The sequence below is a fragment of the Neomonachus schauinslandi genome, chromosome 9, assembly GCF_002201575.2.
Source record: "Neomonachus schauinslandi chromosome 9, ASM220157v2, whole genome shotgun sequence".
In the NCBI taxonomy this organism is placed as follows: domain Eukaryota; kingdom Metazoa; phylum Chordata; class Mammalia; order Carnivora; family Phocidae; genus Neomonachus; species Neomonachus schauinslandi.
The window spans coordinates 116,673,764-116,698,570 of record NC_058411.1 but is presented as its reverse complement, the minus strand read 5'-3'; the positions used below and the strand labels follow the sequence as shown (position 1 = coordinate 116,698,570).

Below are 24,807 nucleotides of genomic sequence, written 5' to 3'. Positions count from 1 at the left end.
TTTTAATGTATTGTTGGATCCTATTAGCTAGGATTTTGTTGAGGATTTTGCAATCCATATTCATCAGGGATATCGGTCTGAAATTCTCCTTTTTGATGGGGTCTTTGCCTCATTTGGGGATTAAGGTAATGCTGGCCTCGTAGAATGAGTCTGGAAGTTTTCCTTCTGTTTCTGTTTTGAAACAGTTTCAGTAGAATAGGTATTCTTTCTTCTTTGAATGTTTGGTAGAATTCCCCAAGGAATCCATCAGGCCCTGGACTCTTGTTTTTTGGGAGGTTTTTGATCACTGCTTCAATCTCATTACTGGTTATTGGCCTCTTCAGGTTGTCAGTTTCTTCCTGTTTCAGTCTTGGCAGCTTATAGGTTTCCAGGAAGGCCTCCATTTCATCCAGATTGCTCAGTTTATTGGCATATAGTTGTTGATAATAATTTCTAATAAATGTTTCTATTTCCTTGGTGCTAGTCGTGATCTCTCCCCTTTCATTCATAATTTTATTAATTTGGGTCCTTTCTCTTTCTTTTGGATAAGTCTGGCCAGTGGTTTATCGATCTTATTAATTCTTTCAAAGAACCAACTTCTAGTTTCGTTGATCTGATCTACTGTGTTTCTGGTTTCTAATTCATTGATCTCTGCTCTAATTTTAATTATTTCTCTTCTAATGCATGGCTTAGGTATCATTTGTTGCTTTTTCTCTAGTTCTTTAAGGTGTAGAGTTAGTTGGTGAATTTGGGATTTTTCTATTTTTTTGAGTCAGGCTTGGATGGCTATGTATTTCCCCCTTAGGACTGCCTTTGCAGTATCCCATAGGTTTTGGACCAATGTGTTTCATTCTCATTGATTTCCATGAATTGTTTAAGTTCTTCTTTGATTTTCTGGTTGACCCAAACATTCTTGAGCAGAGTGGTCTTTAGCTTCCAAGTGTTTGAATTTCTGCCAAATTTTTTCTTGTGATTGAGTTCCAGTTTTAAAGCATTGTGGTCTGAGAATGTGCAGGAAATAATCTCAATCTTTTGGTATCGGTTGAGACATGATTTGTGACCCAGTATGTGGTCTATTCCAGGAAAAGTTCCATGTGCGCTCGAGAAGAATGAGTATTCTGTTGTTTTAGGGTGAAATGTTCTGTATATATCTATGAGGTCCATCTGGTCCAGTGTATCATTCAAAGCTCTTGTTTCCTTGTTGATTTTCTGCCTAGATGATCTGTCCATTGCTGAGAGTGGAGTATTGAGGTCTCCTACAATTAACATATTGTTATCAATATGACTCTTTATTTTGGTTAACAGTTGGCTTACGTAGATGGCTGCTCTCATGTTGGGGGCATAGATACTTACAATTGTTAAATCTTCTTGTTGGATAGACCCTTTAAGAATGATATAGTGTCCTTCTGTGTCTCTAACTAGACTTCAGTTTAAAATCTACTTTGTCTGATATAAGAATTGCTACCCCAGCTTTCTTTTGAGGTCCACTGGCATGGAAGATGGATCTCCATCCCTTCACTTTCAGTCTGGATGTATCTTTAGGTTCAAAATGAGTCTCTTGTAGACAGCATATGGATGGGTCCTGTCTTTTTATCCAATCTGCAACCCTGTGCCTTTTTATGGGAGCATTTAGGCCATTCACATTGAGAGTAATTATTGAAAGATATGAATTAATTGTCATCATGTTCCCTGTAAAGATGTTGTTTTTATAGATTGTCCTGTAAATTTCTGTTGTATATCACTCTTGGGGTCTTTCTCCTTTTATAAACGCCCCCTTAATATTTCTTACAGGGCCGGCTTAGTGGTCACATATTCTTTCAGTTTCTGCCAGTCTTGGAAGCTCTGCATCTCTCCATCCATTCTGAATGAAAGCCTTGCCAGATAAAGTATTCTTGGCTGCATGTTCTTCTCATTTAGTACCCTGAATATGTCTTGCCAGGCTATTCTGGTTTGCCAGGTCTCTGTGGATAGGTCTGACATTATTCTGATGTTCCTCCCTCTGTACATAAGGAATCTCTTCCCCCTAACTGCCCTTAAGATGGTTTCCTTGGTTCTAAGATTTGCAAGTTTTACTATTACATGCCGGGGTGTTGGCCTGTTTTCCTTGATCTTGGGAAGGGTCCTCTCTGCCTCTAAGACACAAATGTTTGTTTCATTCCCCAGATTAGGGAAGTTCTCAGCTACGATTTGCTCAAATACATCTTCTAGTCCTCTCTCTCTCTCCACTCCCTCCGGGATTCCAATTATTCTGAAATTGGAACGCTTCATGGGTTACTTATTTCTCTGATTCTATTTTCATGGATTCTGAGTTGTTTTTCCCTGTTCTCCTCTTTTCCCTTTTTATCTATTAAATTGTCTTCCAGGTCGCTTATTCATTCTTCTGCCTCACTTACCCTAGCTGTTAGATTATCTAGATTGGATTGGATCTCATTGATAGCATTTTTAAGTTCTGACAGTTCAGTTTTCATTTCTGCCCTTAGAGACTCTGTGTTGCCATTAATTGATTTCTCCATTCTAGCTATTGTCTTCACAATTGCTAACCTGAATTCCATCTCCGACATCTTGGTTATATCTGCATCCATTTGTAAATCTGCAGCATAAGTCATAATCTCTGAGTCTTTTCTATTTTGGGGGTTCCTTCTCCTAGTCATTCTGTTGATGGGTGGTTGAGGGAATGTATAGAGTCCAAATTATTGACCAGAACCCAAGCAAGATGCACCTGTTTTCTAGGGACCTTAGGGTTGCTGGCCTCTTGTTTTCCCAGCCTGTCTTCTGGGCGAGGGGCCTGCCGCGCTGTTACTCAGGAAGCCCTGTTTGGGCAGAGTTGCCCTGCCCCCTGTGGCAGGGGATGGGCTCAGTGCGAATCAGTTTTTTGGGGCTTTTGTTCTCTGGCGGCTTTCCCTGGTGGCTTTCCGTGTCTCTTCCAAGAGTCAGAGCAGAAGAACCATTTGCAACCCTCTGCCTCAGAGTAGAGAGATTGCGGTCGGTTCTTCAGTGAGCTCTCCAGGCCACACTGTCTCCGTTTCTGTCCATGCTGCTATAAACTGCAGCGGCCTGGGTTATGCGCCCCTCCGCAGCGCTCCCAGTCCTGCCTCCAGGTCGTGGCACGTCTCTGCCCTTTGTGCTTCTAAAACCTCCAGCCACCCCCAGTTCGCACACGCGACCCTGCTGCTCTGGGTTTCTGCCCCAGGGGCTGCTCTAAAGTCCTTTCCCCGCCACTACCGTTCTGAGAGTCTGTGCCCTGTCCTCAGCGTGCGAGGCTGTTGCTCACTGGCATTGTAGGATCCCCACGGCCAGGCTCCCTCCCGCTGCCGTTTATCCTCCTATATCTGCCCGCGGAATCACGGCTCCCCATTTTGTATCTCAAAACCAACTGCCTGGGATATTCTGTTTGTAGAGATCCAGATCTTCTCATACCTCAGGCTGATTTCATGGGTGCTCAGAGTGGTCTGGTAGATAACCAGCTCAATTCCAGGGACCAGTTGAAATAGGGTCCCCTACTCCTTCGCCATCTTTTCTTCCTCCTGACATAATATTTAAACTTGTATGCCTTCTCTCAATTGGGAAAAGCCATAGCGGGTGCTGACAGCCTCTCTTTTGCTTTCCTTAGTGCTTTGCTGAGTGCTCAAGCTTGTAGTTTCTCCCAGGCCTACGGATTTGGGCAAGCTTTCTGTATGTGCTCACTAGCCATTTGCTAAAGCTTGCTCTCACCATTACTGAGAATATACACAGGGAGCTAGCCACTGTTGGGGGAGGGAGTGATACACAGAGCACTAGAGGTGCCTGTGGTCCAGTTAGAGAGGTCCATAGGTGAGGTTTTCTCAGCAACTTGTTGGCAGACCTCCTGATAGAATCCATGAGACTTAGTAGGATCTGTGTCCCTTTATTATATTCCATTCCAAGCCCTAGCTGTTATTCTCTCAGTGCTCACCACCCTCCATGCATGCAGCTTGGGACTCAGCACTCTGTGTGAGAGGAGAGAGAAATGGGCCTCATTAGCAGCATCCCACACAGCTGGGGAAGCCAGGCACTAAGTCACACTTTCTCACTTTCCCCTGTGGGAGAAATCACAGACCAAGAGGATCACTCTTGTCACTGAGCTGTGCTGCTTTGGGGGATGGGTGATATGGCTAAAGTCAAACTATTCCTCTTCAATGTATCCAGTCTCAGATTTTTTTGCTCCAGCAGTGTGCTTTAACATCTCCACTGACTTCTGGATTTCCACAAAGGCTCTCTCATCTGTGGGTGAATGTCTAAGTCAGTGTTCTTCAGAGACTCCCAGATAGTGACCAACAGGGCTAGAGCTGGTTCATGAGCCATTTTATGATCCACAGCTGGGATTGAGTTCTATATGCCTATTACCCCACACACAGTAGGTGTGACTTTTCACGGGTCCCTTGGCGTATGGTGCTAGCAACAGAACCAATTACAAGTGAAGCTGTAGATGAGTCCTCAGGTGAACAGAGCTGTATTTAGGTTCAATGAGTCAGTTGCCTCAGTAAAAGTCTGTTTTCTCAAAATGGCTGTCTTCATTCTTGAATAACACCAGGATTTCATAGTCTCCTACTTGGATCCCACAGCTCCCACAAAGGCACAAAGATGGATGGATGCCAAATTAGTGTTGTAGAGGGGGAATATGTTTGAGGGACATCTTATTTGGCCACCTTGTTGATGTCACTCTCCCTTAATTTTTCATTTCTGTATAAGAGATTACCACAAATGTAGTGACTTAAAATAAAACATTTATAATTCCACAGTTTCTGTGAGTAAAAAGCATGGATTTGGCTTAGCTCAGTCCTCTGTTTAGGCTCTCATAAGTCTGCATTGGCTGAGCTTCATTCTCATCTGGAGGCTTGACTAAGGAAGAATCTATTTCTGAACTCATTAGGTGGTTCACAGAGTTTATTATTTGTAGCTGTAGAGCTAATGGTGGCTCACTTCTTCAAGACCAGAAGGAGAATCTCTCTTCATGAAAGTCCTAATCCTTAGGTCCACCCATGATAATTTCTCTTTGGATTAGCTTGAAATCAAGAGATCTCAAAATCTATTCACCTTTGCTCTGTAAAGTAACTTGATCAAGGAAGTGACAGGTTACATTCTATTGTTTAAAACAAAATCACAGGTTCTTCTTACACTCAAGATGAGAGAATTGTACCAGTGTGTGATTAATTTGGGGTCATTTTAGGGTGTGTCTACCAGTTTTAACAATTAAGATAATGTGATTATGCAGGAATCGACATGTAGAAATAGATCCATACGTACATGGAAACATGACTAAAACATATCCATACTTATATGGACATGTGAGATGGCATTGTGGATGACTGAGGGAGACAATGAATGATGCAGTGACAACTGATCATGGAATTTAAGAAATTTAATTTGAAGAAGAATCAACTACATCTAAAAATAAAAACAAAACTTATAGACAAAAACAACACAATATCTTTATGATTTTATGATAGGAAACAGATTCTCAAGAACAATAACAATAACATAAAAGGTTGATCGATTTAATTCCTTAAAATGAAGAATTTAATTTCATGAACAGATGTCATAAAAGAAAAGACAAGTCTTCCCAGGGCAAACTTTTTTTTTTGTACTGAACATTGCTTGCTAATTACCAGGCCTTGGCTGGCTTTTGAAGGGTATTAACTTAGGATATTTTGAAAGGAGACCAAGGGAAGATACCTCTGTGAGGGGGTTAGAAGACATGGCCATCAGAAGGAGAGCAAGTTGGGAGAAATAACAATGATGTTTATGAACTTTTTTTATTATTATGTTATGTTAATCACCATACATTACAACATTAGTTTTTGATGTAGTGTTCCATAATTCTTTGTTTGCATATAACACCCAGTGCTCCATGCAGAATGTGCCCTCTTTAATACCCATCACCAGGCTAACCCATTCTCTCACCCCCCTCCCCTCTAGAACCCTCAGTTTGTTTTTCAGAGTCCACAGTCTCTCATGGTTCGTCTCTCCCTCCCTTTTCCCCCCCTTCATTCTTCCCCTCCTGCTATCTTCTTCTTCTTCTTTTTTTTTTTTTAACATATAATGTATTATTTGCTTCAGAGGTACAGATCTGTGATTCAACAGTCTTACACAATTCACAGCACTCACCATAGCACATACCCTCCCCAATATTTTTCACCCAGCCACCCCATCCCTCCAACCCCCCACCACTCCAGCAACCCTCAGTTTGTTTACTGAGATTAAGAATTCCTCATATCAGTGAGGTCATATGATACATGTCTTTCTCTGATTGACTTATTTCGCTCAGCATAATACCCTCCAGTTCCATCCACGTCGTTGCGAATGGCAAGATTTCATTCTTTTTGATGGCTGCATAATATTCCACTGTATATATATATACCACATCTTCTTTATCCATTCATCTGTTGATGGACATCTTGGCTCTTTCCATAGTTTGGCTATTGTGGACATTGCTACTATAAACATCCGGGCGCACGTACCCCTTCAGATCACTACATTTGTATCTTTGGGGTAAATACCCAGTAGTGCAATTGCTGAATCATATGGTAGCTCTATTTTCAACTTTTTGAGGAACCTCCATACTGATTTCCAGAGTGGCTGCACCAGCTTGCATTCCCACCAACAGTGTAGGAGGGTTCCCCTTTCTCTGCATCCCTGCCAACATCTGTCATTTCCTGACTTGTTAATTTTGGCCATTCTGACTGGTGTGAGGTGGTATCTCATTGAGGTTTTGATTTGGATTTCCCTGATGCCGAGTGATGTTGAGCACTTTTTCATGTGTCTGTTGGCCATTTGGATGTCTTCTTTGGAAAAATGTCTGTTCATGTCTTCTGCCCATTTCTTGATTGGATTCTTTGTTCTTGGGTGTTGAGTTTGATAAGTTCTTTATAGATTTTGGATACTAGCCCTTTATCTGATATGTCATTTGCAAATATCTTCTCCCATTATGTTGGTTGTCTTTTGGTGTTGTTGACTGTTTCTTTTGCTGTGCAAAAGCTTTTTATCTTGATGAGGTCCCAATAATTCATTTTTGCCCTTGCTTCCCTTGCCTTTGCCGATGTTTCTAGGAAGAAGTTGCTGTGGCTGAGGTTGAAGAGGTTGCTGCCTGCGTTCTCCTTTAGGATGTTGATGGACTCCTGTCTCACATTGAGGTCTTTCAACCATTTGGAGTCTATTTTTGTGTGTGGTGGAAGGAAATCATCCTGTTTCATTCTTCTGCATGTGGCTGTCCAATTTTCCTAACACCATTTGTTGAAGAGACTGTCTTTTTTCCATTGGACATTCTTTCCTGCTTTGTTGAAGATTAGTTGACCATAGAGTTGAGGGTCCATTTCTAGGTTCTCGATTCTGTACCATTGATCTATGTGTCTGTTTTTGTGCCAGTACCATACTGTCTTGATGATGACAGCTTTGTAATAGAGCTAGAAGTCCAGAATTGTGATGCCGCCAGCTTTGCTTTTCTTTTTCAACATTCCTCTGGCTATGAGGGGTCTTTTCTGGTTCCATACAAATTTTAGGATAATTTGTTCCATTTCTTTGAAAAAAGTGGATGGTATTTTGATGGGGATTGCATTGAACGTGTAGATTGCTCTAGGTAGCATTGACATCTTCACAATATTTGTTCTTCCAATCCATGAGCATGAACGTTTTTCCATTTCTTTGTGTCTTCCTCAATTGCTTTCATGAGTATTTTATAGTTTTCTGAGTACAGATCCTTTGCCTCTTTGGTTAGATTTATTCCTAGGTATGTTATGGTTTTGGGTGCAATTGTAAATGGGATTGACTCCTTAATTTCTCTTTCTTCTGTCTTGTTGTTGGTGTATAGGGATGCCACTGACTTCTGTGCATTGATTTTATATCCTGCCACTTGACTGAATTCCTGTATGAGTTCTAGCAGTTTTGGGGTGGAGTCTTTGGGATTTTCACATAAAGTATCATATCATCTGCGAACAGTGAGAGTTTGACTTCTTCTTTGCTGATTTGGATGCCTTTTATTTCTTGTTGTTTGATTGCTGTGGTTAGGACTTCTAATACTATGTTGAATAGCAGTGGTGATAGTGGACATCCCTTAACAATGATGTTTAAAAGAGATTCAGCAATTGCACTCCTGTGTATTTATGCTAAAGACACAGATGTAGTGAAAAGAATGGCCATATGCACCCCAATGTTCATAGCAGAAATGTCTGCAATAGCCAAACTGTGGAAAGAGCCGAATTGCCCTTCAACAGATGAATGGATAAAGAAGATGTGGTCCATATCTACAATGGAATATTACTCAGCCATCAGAAAGGATGAGTACCCAACTTTTACCTCCACATGGATGGGACTGGAGGAGATTATACTAAGTGAAATAAGTCAAGCAGAGAAAGTCAATTATCATATGGTTTCACTTATTTGTGGAACATAAGGAACAGCATGGGGGACATTAGGAGAAGGAAGGGAAAAATGAAGGGGGGAAATCAGAGGGAGAGATGAACCATGAGAGACTATGGACACTAAGAAACAAACTGAGGGTTTTAGAGGGGAGGAGGGTGAGGGGATGCGTTAGCCTGGTGATGGGTATTAATGAGGGCATGTACTTCATGGAGCACTGGGTGTTGTATGAAAACAATGAATTGTGGATCACTACATCAAAAACTAATGATGTATTGTATGGTGACTAACATAATAAAATAAAATAAAAAATAAATAAAATAAAACAGATTCAAAGGAAGTTTTTGGTGCCTAAGGTATAATAAATAAACAAAGTTATCTATGACATGGAGTAAATAATGATTTATAATAGTTCTTTCTGGAAACAATGCTGAGGTAAATTACAGAAGATGCAGCTGGCTAGTCTTTAGCTTTGAGGGAACTTTCTGTATCTTATTAATCTTTGTACTTCCAACTTCATGAAACACAGTATTAGCTTAATAAATTTTTATTTCATAAATATGTGCCATTGTGCTAAAAAGTAGTACTACACATGCTCTCTCAAAAAGCCTTCAATGTTTTCACATATTTTTCTTTACATTGGCTCAAGAAACACACATACACACACACACAAATGAACTACTAGCAAAGAGCAACTTGTTTTATAATTTCACTAGGCCCAAGATGACTTTTTTTACCTTGATGGATCAAAGAGAAGCTTCTCAGTCCCTCTCCAACTGTTTCTGTTCCATTTTTCCCAGGGAAGTGGGCATCAAGCACATTCCAGGGTGAACTCTGGAGACCTCTGTGGGTTCTAGATCCTTATTATCTGTCATAAGACTCAACCACAAACCCAGGTACCTTTGGTTTGGAAAGAACTGATCACAGAAAATCAAAACCATTCTTGTCCAGTTCATGAATTGCATTAGGAAAGCTCACATTGATAAGGGTGCATGGCTAAAACATTACAGAGAGGGAAAAAAACCCTCCAAGGAACACAAAGCAGGGGCTGAGACTTCACACCCAAGTTGGAGCAGACTGGGTCCATGGCAGTGTGTGAGTGTTTGTGTGTGGGAATGTATCTGTGTGGGTATATGTACACTTGCAGAAGTGGAGCAGATAGAAAGAACTACATTTTTCTTCAGCCAAGAGTCCTAAAACTAATGGCAAATATAATTTAGGCATGTACTTGGCCTCTCTGAAGAACTTTTCAGCCACATGTTTTTAGATATAGGGAAGGATTTTTGCTACCTCTGAGGGTTTTTGCCTCCTCTCCTCTCCTCAGGCCTACACAAACAAATTAAGTATGTACTGAGACATGTGATGCATCTGGAAATTAGGACCCCATGCCCCTTCTTTCCAATTTAGGATGAGTGGCACATTGGCTATGCATTGGTTTTGTGTGGGGCAATGGGCTAGAACCCACAATTCCTCCCTCTCTGGAACTGCTTCTTGGGGTGTGTCCCAAAACCTCACCAAAAACCACTGAGTTATAGGACCAGGCCCAGAATGTGGCCCTGACAGTCCATCTGTCCTTCATACCTGTGGGACATTCAGCAGATCTCTGAGTTAGGCAAAGGTGTATGTTGAGCACAGGTGTAGAGTCCATTTACTTCAGATTGGGGGGAAGCATATAGATTTGCTAAAATGAATTGTGTGTCTGCACTGAAATTGTCCCTCTTTGTCTTTCTCAGAAACCTACAATGGTAGCTGAAGAAATTATTCAACTCTGGATATTCCATCGAGGCTGTGTTCATAACTGATTTATTATGCTTTGTTTTTCTATCTACATTTGTTTTCTGCTTGGCTTTTAATTGAAATTTTATGTAAAAATTAATAGGCATTTAAGTATCACACATAATTCAATAATATTTCCCCAGGAAATGATGTAACTTGGCATTCATATTAGAAAAATATCTTTGTGTCTTTTGATTGCTTCAGGTTAATCATTCTGATTTCTTTGTACTGAAATGTTAATTTGCTTAAACCTTTAAGCGTTTTTTGGAAGATGATCTCAATATTGATGTTTCTATCAACCATCCTGAATATTGCTACAACAGAACACCACAAAAAAAAATCTAATTATTGAAAGGCAGTTTTCATATAGGCTCAATATAGTCTCCCTGTCAATCTTCTTAAGTAAAAATGGGACTTCCATTATGATCTTTTCATTAAACAAACACTAATCAATCAGTTATCATTGAGTAACATTGGTAAACAAGAGAGATATATTCTATAACCTAACCAGTTTATTGGTCTGAAAAATATATTAGCAATTATAGAAATGAATTAATAAGAGTTGTTGGGAGGGGCTCAGTGAGGACTTCCTGGTAAACTAAGTGATTTCTAAGCTGAGATTCAAAGGTGAATGGAACTATTGGGGTGCAGGGGAAAGGAAAAGAAGAGCACCCTAGGCAGATGAAAAGAGATTTATTGACCCATGGGGAAGGATCTTGGTATATCTGAGGACTTCGGGAGACTCTGATGTCCAGAGTGCAAAGACTTCCTTTGGAAGGGGCAAGGGGCATTGCAAGCAGAATGGGCAAGGGGCATTGCATGCAGAATGGGCAAGGGGCATTGCATGCAGAATGGTATAGACCATAATAAAGTCATGACAATAATACAAGAGCAGCAAGATGCTGGTGAAGGATTATGAGAGAGATATCCTGGCATTTGTGTTTTAGAATGATCCTTTTGATGGTAGGACATAGAATGGTCTGGAGTGGAAAAGGGCTAGTTGTTAGGAGATAGGTGGGAGCTGTGATAGAATCTGGCACTTGTGGGGAAAGGAATTGAGAGCAATGCAGGAAATGAAGAAGGGAAAAGGAGGAGTCACAGGTGGCTTCTGGATTTCTGCCTTGCATAGTGAGAAGGACTTGGCTTTGGCGAGAGAAGAGCAGGCACTGGTGTGGGGGAAAATAATAGTTCAGGTCTGGACATGGTGAATTTCAAGTGCCAAAAGGCTGAATCCAGCATGTTGAAGAGTGAAGGTCAAGTGGGAGGAAGGGGACAGACATGCTCTCAACAGGAGGTTGCCTAGAAAGGGCATAAATAGAGATGATTTTGGAATAAAATATCCAATGTATTTAGCGTGCACCCTCTCCTAACCCCTCAGGGAATCTTATGGACTCTCTAGTAACAACTCTTTTATGGTGTGGCTTTGCTGTAGTAGGAGGAAGCAGAATGTCATAAAATGATTTCTTCTGTTTGTTTCCTGGGTTGGCACAGCCTAACTGCTAGAACCATGAAAGGAATCTAAGATCAGCATAAAAATATTAAATAACACATAAAATACAAGGTTGATAAGCTAAAATCATGCTATAAAACAGAAATATAAAATTGTTACACAAATTTATGTATTAAAGTTTATGTTTAGCTTTGTTACTATTAAAAAACCAAAATGACTATGGATCTGCTTGATGGATTTTGTTATGTTACCCTTGATTTTAAACATGAAACATACAGATGGACCTAAGCAATAATAGCTCATTGAGTAATGGTCTATCACAGAATAGATGTGCATGTCTGTCTCCTCTATCAATTAATATGTTTGCTTGTCTTTTCCAGTGACCAGTAAAATGTCTTGCACAGCCATGGATAAAATAAAGTTTATAAAAATTAAGTTTAAGAACACCAGCATTTTGACCTTTTTTCACAGTTTGATCTTATTGTAGTTGCATATTTTTACCCAAGTCATACATTTAACAAAATTATTTTCCTGAATTATTTTTTAATCAAAGAAAGTTGTTTTACTTTTGACAATATTTTATTACAGGTGATTATGTTGTCATGACCATATATTTTGAATTGAGTAGAAGAATGGGATACTTCACTATTCAAACATACATTCCCTGTATACTGACTGTGGTTTTATCCTGGGTGTCATTTTGGATCAAAAAAGATGCTACACCAGCAAGAACAGCATTAGGTGAGTTTCAAAAACAAAAACAAAACTTTCCCACCATTTTGTATTAATTAATATTAATACAGAACTATCCATAAAAATACTTCCAGTGAAAGAGACTTAGTTCAAATGTAATTGATCTAAATTGAGGGCTCCTTAAACTGTGCTTAGATTGTTTCAAGTAGTGAAGTTAGACTCTTCTTTCTGACAGTAGAATTCCAAGTGTGCCACTTAAAATAAGTTGGGGTTAGAGATTAAGAACAAATCAATTGCATCATCTGATATTATGCTCTAAGGATGATGTCATCATAAAAATTAGTCACATCCTAGGAATCTGCCACCCTGAAAAGTCTCATTACAATAGTGTAAAGAGATACAACTTTTCACACACTTTTGAGGACTAAAGACATAATATCAGTAAAATTGTCTCTCAATAACAAAAGTTCTGATTGTCTATAGCAACTTTACCATCAAACAAGAAAGTGATCATTCTTTTCAGCTATAATCTACACACTAAAGCTTAAAGTCTTTTCATGAGTTTTCCTCTGACCCCCAAAGTCCTCTTAATAAAACACTAATTTCCAGTGGTTTTAGAATTGTGCAACATTTTTTAATCAATTTTTCTTTATGATAGGAGTAATACCTAACTTTCAATATTTTGATTTGTGAAAACAGATAATATATAAGACTGAATATAAAGGTTGTTTTCCCTGAAAAATGTTTTTCAGAAGAGGGAGCTCCCCCAATTTCAAAATCCTTGCAAAGTCTCTCATATTACATGGTTTTTTCTGTACTTGTTACTTTATTCTTTGTTTGTTCAACCAACAAAGTACTTTTTGATCAAGATAAACTAGCCTGTAATGCCCCTACCAGTGTTAGTTTTGCATGTTTATAGAAAATACATAATAGAATTGATAAAGCATCCAGCAAAGTCACAACACAAATTTAGTAACTATTCTTGAGCTTATGACCTCACAATTACAAATGCCAGGTGTCATAGTAAGCATGACTTGAAAAATCAGCTTCCAAACAGTATAATGTGTAGTAATGGTTGCACAACTTGAAGCTATGAAAGTCCTGTCAAAGAGCCACCACGGGGGCATTGAGGAGATAGAGATACTAGAAATACATAATGCTGGAAGATAATAGATTTACAGCCCAGAAGAGTGGAGAAATGTCATTAACACCAGAATATTTAGTTGAGACACCAGAAAAGGCTGTGTCTAAGACTAAAGGTGTACTCTAGACCCCCTCTAAATAAAGCTTAAACCAAGCCATCACAAGATCAACGAGAACCACCAGTAAATTAACTGTCATAAGAAAGCATTTAACATGGTTTAAAAAAGGGTAATATACTTCATAATCTTTGTAATGTATCATCCACAATATTGAGTATGCAATAAAAAATTATTAGGCATTCTTAGAAGCAGGAAAATGTGACCCATGATCAAGAAAAAAATAGTCAATATAAAAAGACAAATCTGGTGTTGTATCAGCAGACATGAGTTTCAAAGCAGCTATTATAACAATGTTAAAGGACTTACAGGAAAAAATAATGTTAATGAATGAACAGATGGATAATCACAGCAGGTAAAGTATTTTAAAAAGTAAACTCTAGAATGAAATGTATAATAGTTGAATTGAAAAATCCACTAACTGGGCTTAATAGTAGATGGAAGATGGCAGAAAAAAAAGGTCATGCGTAACTGAAGACCATCATATAAAATTTATCTAATCTTAAGAAGAGAGGGATAAAAAGATTTTAAGGGGTGCCTGGGTGGCTCAGTCGATAAGCGACTGCCTTCGGCTCAGGTCATGATCCCAGGGTCCTGGAATTGAGCCCCGCATTGGGCTCCCTGCTCTGCAGAGGAAGCCTGCTTCTCTCTCTCCCACTCCCCCTGCTTGTATTCCCTCTCTCGCTGTCTCTCTCTGTCAAATAAATAAAATAAAATCTTTAAAAAAAAAAGATTTTAAAAAATGAACAAAGCCTCAATGACCTGTAGGACAATATGAAGATGTATAACTATAACTGGGGTTCCAGAATGAGAAGAGAAAATGAATGTGATAAAGATTTTTTAAGAAATTAAGTTAAAATCCCCAAATTTAGTGAAAAAATTCTGACCTACATATTCTGTAGATATGATATAGTCACCACATTTTTTAAAGTTAAATTGGATATTTATTACAAAATCTTTTTTTATAAAAACACATCTATCATCAGTGTAGACTTTTTACACAGCATTTTTTCCCACCTACAGTTAGGAGAGCCTGGCATTCTGTTTTCACTGTACTGATTAAAGAAACAGATTCAAAGAAGGTAGGTGATTTTACATGACCAAATGCTGAGAAGGCCCAGAGCAAGGCTGAGGGCTTTGACTTCCAGGTCAGTATCCTTTTACACATGGCTAAGCTGTCCACCCTATGCTGTTAGCCTCATTCTCCGACTGGCCCTGGCGAACTCCCTGAGGAGGTACAGGGGAGCACTGTTTAGGAGTTGTGATGCTCAGCAAAGGTGGGAACTAATGTGTATTTATCCATCATGTCTACCCAATCACAGAGTATTACTGCCAGGTAGATATTTTATAGTATTCTCATCCAAGCACAGAAGTAGTGAGTGTTATGTCAATATTCCTGTGATTCCAGAGTCCATGTCACTAGCCTGCCTGTCCAGAGCTCTAGCAGGTTCTGATTTTACAGGAGCTCATCTAGAGGAGAGTTAGCCTTAACTCCTTTTGTATAATAATCACCCAGTCATTTCTTTTTTTTTTTTTTTTTAGATTTTTTATTTATTTATTTGAGACAGAGAGAATGAGATACAGAGAGCATGAGAGGGAGGAGGGTCAGAGGGAGAAGCAGACTCCCTGCCGAGCAGGGAGCCCAATGCGGGACTCGATCCAGGGACTCCAGGATCATGACCTGAGCCGAAGGCAGTCGCTTAACCAACTGAGCCACCCAGGCGCCCTCACCCAGTCATTTCATTCTTCTTCACATTTAGTAGCCTCTCTTCTTTTTTTAATTCGTTTTTCCTTTTAAACCATCCATCACATATGTGTCTGTTTTCTGATTCTTTTCCACAGTCTTTGTTTAAATCTTTAGTATTTTTTAAAAAATGCAAGTTTGCTTTTCCCAGCTAAGTCCCATTCCTCTTTCTTTTTTTAATTTTTGGTTTTATATTTTTTTATAATTTCCTTTTCTGTTGTCTGGGAAACCACTCTATGGGTAACCTGATTTCTCTCCAGACTTTTAGAAATACATGTATATTTGTCTATTTGGGAGTATAGTATTCTCTGACTTGCTTTTTTTTTTTTTTTAATCACTCTGCCTTAGAGATCTTTCGAAATGTGAATGAATTCCATCTTATTCTTTAAATGAAAACCCAGCAGTTTATGAATCTACCCTAAATTATTTAATTAGCTCCTATTGATTAGCATTTAAGCAGTTTTTACCCAAAATGTCCAGTCAACTCCCTTGTTCATTTCCTCAAAAGCCACTCCAAATCTTCATTTGCAGTTCAAGGTTAATTGCTCCATTGTACCCTGGAAACAATCCATTCAGAGTTCTTTAAAGACCTCATTCCATCAATTTTCCTTTCTGCTGTATCTTCAACCTGCCAAATATCTTAAATCCTTCCCTCCCTTTCTGTTGCCAGTGCTCTGGTTCACCCACTCCTGTCTCTTGCACAGACTAGTGCAGTAGACTGCTTACCAATCTTGCTGATTCCAAAAGCGAACTTGCATTTTTTTAAATTATATTCACCTTGTACAGTCATGCTATTCACCTCGTTTCCCATACAAGGTGTGTGTGCTCGTGTATTTGATAAGTTTGGAACATTAAAACAAGTTGATGTGTTCCTTACCCAAGGTATATGTAGATACCTGCTCCTTGTGAAAACTTTAAAGCATTACAAACAGTACTGTAAGTATCCTTTCACCACAGCCTCCAACCTCACCAAAAAAAAGTCTACTCTCATAAGAAGTCGCCACTGTTGGGGTGCCTGGGTGGCTCTGTCGGTTAAGCATCTGCCTTTGGCTCAGGTCATGATCCCAGGATCTGGGAATGGGCCCCACGTCAGGCTCCCTGCTCAGTGGGGAGCCTGCTTCTCTCCCTCCCTCTGCTGCTCCCCCTGCTTGTGTGTTCTCTCTGTCAAATAAATAAATAAAATCTTAAAATTAAAATAAATAATCTTTAGTATTGACACATGTATATAAAATAGTCAAAGTCAGACCAACACTATTATTAATTAACTAATTAATCAATGAATCAATGCATTCCATGTGAAGCATTCATTGAAATGCCTAAAATGTGCTAAGCACCACGCTTGATGACAAGTAAGCAAAGATGAGCAAGGTACAGTTTTGCTTGTAATGATCACACAATTTATTCAGAGAGACAGACATACAAGACTATAAAGACATGCAATTCTCTGTGCTAATGCAGAAATCAGGCATATAGAAGGTAAGGGTAGTGCAGACTTGCATGTTATCAACTCTCCCTGGGGTGCTATAAGCAATGCCACCTCATTAAGAGAGGTACTTCAGCTGGGTCTTAAAGAAAGGTGGGAATTTATAAATTGCAGAAAGAAAAAGTAAGAAAGGAAACAGTTTATCTGGACAGAAGAACAGTGTGAGATGTGTAACAGACAGAATGTATGGAGGACTGCAAACTATCTTTTTGTGTGTGTGTGTAATTTTTTTATTATGTTATGTTAATCACCATACATTACATCATTAGTTTTTGATGTAGTGATCCATGATTCATTGTGCATAACACCCAGTGCTCCATGCAGTACATGCCCTCTTTAATACCCATCACCAGGCTAACCCATCCCCCCACCCCCCCAGAACCCTCAGTTATTTAAAAAATATTTAAAAGACAAAATGTGAAACAATTTGAAAATTTCTGAATAAATTGAAAGGTGTTGACTTAATTCAGGTATTTTAATGTTAATGTATGGACTATGATAAATTTTATGGAAATGTTGCTTGCAAAATTATATAGACATTAAAATTAAAGTATTATTATATTTATGTAATGTCAGGAAGGATTGACCTAAAAATAAAACACTGTTGGAGTGGAGGAATTTTGTATGGCTCCTTTTACAATTTGATAACTTTCCCCTGCACAGGCATCACCACAGTGCTGACGATGACCACGCTCAGCACCATTGCCAGGAATTCCTTGCCCCGTGTGTCCTATGTGACTGCCATGGATCTCTTTGTGACCGTTTGCTTCTTATTTGTTTTTGCTGCTCTGATGGAGTACGCCACCCTCAACTACTATTCAAGTTGTAGAAAACCAACTACCACTAAGAAGAAAACATCGGTGAGTTCCAGTAGCAAAGATTTGCTGAAAAAGTAGTGGGAGGATAGTTTGCAATAAATGATCTTTATTCCTAAGGATCTTATACAATGTTATATAAATAGCTACTTCAACAAGATGTTAAAAAAACAAGACAGATATTCTGAAGATATGAATATGATCTGAATGCACCTCTTCAGCTTCACCTACCAGTGACATGGATTGATGTAATCATACCTCAAAGATTGCTCTTAGTGAAGGTGATCTATGATGCAGATTTCCACAGAACTTTTCTAATTATTTTTTTCTGCTTTTCTTGTAGTTATTACATCCAGATTCCTCAAAATGGATCCATGAGAGAATAAGCCTACAAGCCCCCTCCGTATGTATAGCATTGAAGGTGCAAATATTTCTGAGAACTCTTTTAAACTAAGATTGAATGATATGTTATTGTTTATGTATGCATGTATTGAAGAACAATGAGTAATGTATATAACCCCTTCAAAAATGTGTATACTTTTTAAATATCCAATTTGGAAAATAAAGGGAAAAAATTAATCATAATCCTTCCACCTCAGGATTAGCATATACATACATATTCCTGTTTTTTAACTCAAAATATATTATGAATAAGTTTCTATGTTATAAATATTATTTTATAAGATCATTTTAATGATGCATTATATGTTCGTGATTGATGCATAGACAATCTAGGTTGGATACTGGGCTAATCCACACCTTCTCACTTTTATACATATTCTTATCACCGCAGTTTTATATAAACCTGTGACTATTAATTTAATATAAATTCCTAGAAGCAAAATGGCTGGGCCAAAAGGGTTGCTTGGCTCCATCAGCAGTGTGGGACACCCACCTCCCCACAGAATTCTCCCTGTATTAGGTTTGATAGCCAAACAGAAAAATGGTTTCTGCAAACTGTTCCCTTAGAATTTCTTTGATTACTGATAAAGTTGAATAATTTCGCTTGTTTATTTTTTATTTGCATTTCTGTTTTTGTGACTTGTTTTTATGTCTTTTGACTTTTATGAAAATTTTTTATATAACCTTTTTAACTTTTTTGTCTTTAACTTTTTTTTTAAATTTTTTTATTCTTATGTTAATCCCCATACATTACATCATTAGTTTTAGATGTAGTGTTCCATGATTCATTGTTTGTGCATAACACCCAGTGCTCTACGCAGAATGTGCCCTCCTCAATACCCATCACCAGGCTAACCCATCCTCCCACCCCCCTCCCCTCTAGAACCCTGTTTGTTTTTCAGAGTCCATCATCTCTCATGGTTCGTCTACCCCTCTGATTTCCCCCCCTTCATTTTCCCCTCCCGCTACCTTTTTCTTCTTCTTTTTTTCTTTTCTTAACATATATTGCATTATTTGTTTCAGAGGTACAGATCTGAGATTCAACAGTCTTGCACAATTCACAGTGCTTCCCAGAGCACATACCCTCTCCAGTGTCTATTACCCAGTCACCCCCTCCCTCCAACCCCACCCCCCACTCCAGCAAAGCTCAGTTTGTTTCCTGAGATTAAGAATTCCTTATATCAGTGAGATCATATGATACATGTGTTTCTCTGTTTGACATATTTCGCTCAGCATAATACCCTCCAGGTCCATCCACGTCGTTGCAAATGGCAAGATCTCCTTCCTTTTGGTGGCTGCATAATATTCCATTGTATATATATACCACTTCTTCTTTATCCATTCATCTGTCGATGGACATCTTGGCTCTTTCCACAGTTTGGCTATTGTGGACATTGCTGCTATAAACATCGGGGTGCAAGTACCCTTTCGGATCCCTACTTTTGTATCTTTGGGGTAAATACCCAGTAGTGCAATTGCTGGATCATAGGGTAGCTCTATTTTCAACTTTTTGAGGAACCTCCATACTGATTTCCAGAGTAGCTACACCAGCTTGCATTTCCACCAACAGCGTAGGAGGGTTCCCCTTTCTCCGCATCCCCGCAAACATCTGTCATTTCCTGACTTGTTAATTTTGGCCATTCCGACTGGTGTGAGGTAGTATCTCATTGAGGTTTTGATTTGGATTTCCCTGATGCTGAGTGATATTGAGCACTTTTTCATGTGTCTGTTGGCCATTTGGATGTCTTCTTTGGAAAAATGTCTGTTCATGTCTTCTGCCCATTTCTTGATTGGATTCTTTGTTCTTGGGTGTTGAGTTTGATGAGTTCTTTATAGATTTTGGATACCAGCCCTTTATCTGATATGTCATTTGCAAATATCTTCTCCCATTCTGTTGGTTGTCTTTTGGTTTTGTTGACTGTTTCCTTTGCTTTGCAAAAGCTTTTTATCTTGATGAAGTCCCAATAGTTCATTTTTGCCCTTGCTTCCCTTGCCTTTGGCGATGTTTCTAGGAAGAAGTTGCTGTGGCTGAGGTCAAAGAGGTTGCTGCCTGTGTTCTCCTTTAGGATGTTGATGGACTCCTATCTCACATTGAGGTCTTTCAACCATTTGGAGTCTATTTTTGTGTGTGGTGAAAGGAAATGGTCCAGTTTCATTCTTCTGCATGTGCCTGTCCAATTTTCCTAACACCATTTGTTGAAGAGACTGTCTTTTTTCCATTGGACATTCTTTCCTGCTTTGTCAAAGATGAGTTGACCATAGAGTTGAGGGTCCATTTCTGGGCTCTCTATTCTGTTCCATTGATCTATGTGCCTGTTTTTGTGCCAGTACCATACTGTCTTGATGATGACAGCTTTGTAATAGAGCTGGAAGTCCGGAATTGTGATGCCACCGGCTTTGCTTTTCTTTTTCAACATTCCTCTGGCTATGCGGGGTCTTTTCTGGTTCCATACACATTTTAGGATGATTTGTTCCATTTCTTTGAAAAAAGTGGATGGTATTTTGATGGGGATGGCATTGAATGTGTAGATTGCTCTAGGTAGCATTGACATCTTCACAATATTTGTTCGTCCAATCCATGAGCATGGAACTTTTTTCCATTTCTTTGTGTCTTCCTCAATTGCTTTCATGAGTATTTTATAGTTTTCTGAGTACAGATCCTTTGCCTCTTGGGTTAGATTTATTCCTAGGTATCTTATGGTTTTGGGTGCAATTGTAAATGGGATCAACTCCTTAATTTCTCTTTCTTCTGTCTTGTTGTTGGTGTATAGGAATGCCACTGACTTCTGTGCATTGATTTTATATCCTGCCACGTGACTGAATTCCTGTATGAGTTCTAGCAGTTTTGGGGTGGAGTCTTTTGGGTTTTCCACATAAAGTATCATATCATCTGCAAAGAGTGAGAGTTTGACTTCTTTGCTGATTTGGATGCCTTTGATTTCTTTTTCTTGTCTGATTGCTGTGGCTAGGACTTCCAATACTATGTTGAATAGCAGTGGTGATAGTGGACATCCCTGCCGTGTTCCTGACCTTAGGGGGAAAGCTCTCAGTTTTTCCCCATTGAGAATGATATTCGCTGTAGGTTTTTCATAGATGGCTTTTATGATATTGAGGTATGTACCCTCTATGCCTATACTCTGAAGAGTTTGGATCAAGAAAGGATGCTGTACTTTGTCAAAAGCTTTCTCTGCATCTATTGAGAGGATCATATGATTCTTGTCCTTTCTTTTGTTAATGTATTGTATCACGTTGATTGATTTGCGGATGTTGAACCAACCTTGCAGCCCAGGGATAAATCCCATTTGGTCATGGTGAATAATCTTTTTAATGTACTGTTGGATCCTATTGGCTAGTGTTTTGGCGAGAATTTTTGCATCCATGTTCATCAGGGATATTCATCTGTAATTCTCCTTTTTGATGGGGTCTTTGTCTGGTTTGGGGATCAAGGTAATGCTGGCCTCATAAAATGAGTTTGGAAGTTTTCCTTCCATTTCTATTTTTGGAACAGTTTCAGAAGAATAGGTATTAATTCTTCTTGAAATGTTGGGTAGAATTCCCCTGGGAAGCCACCTGGCCCTGGGCTTTTGTTTGTTGGGAGATTTTTGATGACTGCTTCAATTTCCTTGGTGGTTATAGGTCTGTTCAGGTTTTCTATTTCTTCCTGGTTAGGTTTTGGTAGTTGATCCATCTCTAGGAATGCACCCATTTCTTCCAGTTTGTTTAATTTGCTGGCATAGAGTTGCTCATAATATGTTCTTATAATTGTTTGTATTTCTTTGGTGTTGGTTGTGACCTCTCCTCTTTCATTCATGATTTTGTTGATTTGGGTCATTTCTCTTTTCTTTTTGATAAGTCTGGCCAGGGGTTTATCAATCTTGTTAAGTCTTTCAAAGAACCAGCTCCTAGTTTCGTTGATCTGTTCTACTGTTCTTTTGGTTTCTATTTCATTGATTTCTGCTCTGATCTTTATTATTTCTCTTCTCCTGCTGGGTTTAGGTTTTATTTGCTGTTCTTTCTCCAACTCCTTTAGTTGTAGGGTTAGGTTGTGTACTTGAGACCTTTCTTGCTTCTTGAGAAAGGCTTGTATTGCTATATACTTTCCTCTTAGGACTGCCTTTGCTGCATCCCAAAGATTTTGAATAGTTGTGTTTTCATTTTCATTGGTTTCCATGAATTTTTTTAATTCTTCTTTAATTTCCTGGTTGACCCATTCATTCTTTAGTAGGATGCTCTTCAGTCTCCATGTATTTGAGTTCTTTCTGACTTTCCTCTTGTGATTGAGTTCTAGTTTCAAAGCATTGTGGTCTGAAAATAGGCAGGGAATGATCCCAATCTTTTGGTACCATTTGAGACCTGATTTATGACCTAGGATGTGATCTATTCTGGAGAATGTTCCATGGGCACTAGAGAAGAATGTGTATTCCGTTGCTTTGGAATGCAATGTTCTGAATATATCTGTGAAGTCCATTTGGTCCAGTGTGTCATTTAAAGTCTTTATTTCCTTGTTGATCTTTTGCTTAGATGATCTGTCCATTTCAGTGAGGGGGGTGTTAAAGTCCCCCACTATTCTTATATTGTTGTCGATGTGTTTCATTGCTTTTGTTATTAATTGGCTTATATAATTGGTTGCTCCCATGTTAGGGGCATAGATATTTACAATTGTTAGATCTTCTTGTTGGATAGACCCTTTAACTAGGATATAGTGTCCTTCCTCATCTCTTATTAAAGTCTTTGGTTTAAAATCTAATTTGTCTGATATAAGGATTGCCCCCCCCCCGCTTTCTTTTGGTGTCCATTAGCATGATAAATGGTTTTCCACCCCCTCCCTTTCAATCTGGGGGTTTCTTTGGGTCTAAAATGAGTCTCTTGCAGACAGCATATCAATGGGTCTTGTTTTTTAATCCAATCTGATAGCCTGTGTCTTTTGATTGGGGCATTGAGCCCATTTACATTCAGGGTAACTATTGAAAGATAGGAATTTAGTGCCATTGTATTGCCTGTAAGGTGACTGTTCCTGTATATTGTCTGTGTCCTTTCTGGTCTATGTTGCTTTTAGGCTCTCTCTTTGCTTAGAGGACCCCTTTCAAGATTTCCTGTAGGGCTGGTTTTGTGTTTGCAAATTCCTTTAGTTTTTGTTTGTCCTGGAAGCTTTTTATCTCTCCTTCTATTTTCAATGACAGCCCAGCTGGATATAGTATCCTTGGCTGCATATTTTTATCATTTAGTGCTCTGAATATATCCTGCCAGTCCTTTCTGGCCTGCCAGGTCTCTGTGGATAGGTCTGTTGCCAATCTAATGTTTCTACCCTTGTAGGTTACATATCTCTTCTCCCGAGCTGCTTTCAGGATTTTCTCTTTGTCTCTGAGACTCGTCAGTTTTACTATTAGATGTCAGAGTGTTGACCTATTTTTATTGATTTTGAGAGGGGTTCTCTGTGCTTCCTGGATTTTCATGCCTGTTTCCTTCCCCAAATTAGGGAAGTTCTCTGCTATAATTTGCTCCATTATACCTTCTGTCCCCCTCTCTCTTTCTTCTTCTTCTGGGATCCCAATTATTCTAATGTTGTTTCGTCTTATGTTATTGCTTATCTCTCCAATTCTGCCCTCATGATCCAGTAGTTGTTTATCTCTCTTTTTCTCAGCTTCGTTATTTTCCATCATTTGGTCTTCTATATCACTGATTCTCTCTTCTGCCTCATTTATCCTAGCCGTTAGTGCCCCCTTATTTGATTGCACGTTATTAATAGCCTTTTTGATTTCAACTTGGTTAGATTTTAGTTCTTTTACTTCTCCAGAAAGGGTTTCTCTAATAACTTCCATGCTTTTCTCAAGCCCAGCTAGTATCTTTAAAGTGATGATTCTGAACTCTAGATCCGACACCGTACTAATGTCCGTATTGAGTAGGTCCCTGGCAGTCGGTACTACCTCTTGTTCTTTTTGTTGAGGCGATTTTTTCTGTCTTGTCATTTTGTGCACAAGAGAATAGATTAATGAGAGAACAAAATGCTATCAGTGTAACAACGTCCCCAGAAAATATACTCTAAACAAATCAGAAAAGACCTGATACAGTGGGGAAAGAAATGGAAAGAGAGAAAAAATAAAAAGATAAAGATAAAAACAAACAAAAACAGAACAGAACAAAACAACAACAACAAAAAAACCAGAATGTGATCAAATATGTTCAGGCTGGTATATAGATCAGTTGCACACACTAGATTTTGGGTGTATTTTGGTCTGTTAAAAGAAAGTGCCTTCCAAAATTTTAAAGAAAGAAAAACTTATATATGTACAAAAATAAGGGTTGATATGATGAAGGGATGGAATATGACTGTAAGGATGGAAATTATAAAAAATTTTATAAAAGGAATTGATAAGAAGTTGTTTGAAAAAAGAAAGAAGAGGATTTAAAAAAAGAAAAAAAAAGGGGATAGAATGTGATCAGGCAGGGGAGTAGAAAAAAACCATATACTAGAGATTTAGGGTATATTTTGATCTGTTAGAAGAAACTGTATCTCAAAATTTTAAAGAGAGAACAACTTACATATATATGCCAAAAATATGGGTAACTACTATGAAGGGATAGAATATGACTCTAAAAATGAAAAATAAAAATGTTTTTTTAAAAAAGGGATTGATAGGGCGCCTGGGTGGCTCAATCGGTTAAGCGACTGCCTTCGGCTCAGGTCGTGATCCTGGAGTCCCGGGATCGAGTCCCGCATCGGGCTCCCTGCTCGGCGGGGAGCCTGCTTCTCCCTCTGACCCTCCCCCTTCTCATGAGCTCTCTCTCTCTCTCATTCTGTCTCAAATAAATAAATAAAATCTTTAAAAAAAAAAAAA

The 24,807-nt window shown here is 38.8% G+C and overlaps 1 protein-coding gene across 1 annotated transcript in view; it reads left to right on the top strand.

The window, feature by feature from the left end:
- GABRG3 (gamma-aminobutyric acid type A receptor subunit gamma3) overlaps window positions 1-24,807 on the top strand; it is a 756,122-nt gene that overhangs the window by 724,171 nt on the left and 7,144 nt on the right. Inside the window, exons 7-9 of the mRNA XM_044917764.1 lie at window positions 12,164-12,316; window positions 17,418-17,614; window positions 17,913-17,972. Coding sequence (XP_044773699.1) covers window positions 12,164-12,316; window positions 17,418-17,614; window positions 17,913-17,972 — 410 coding nt within the window. The remainder of the gene's footprint in view (window positions 1-12,163; window positions 12,317-17,417; window positions 17,615-17,912; window positions 17,973-24,807) is intronic.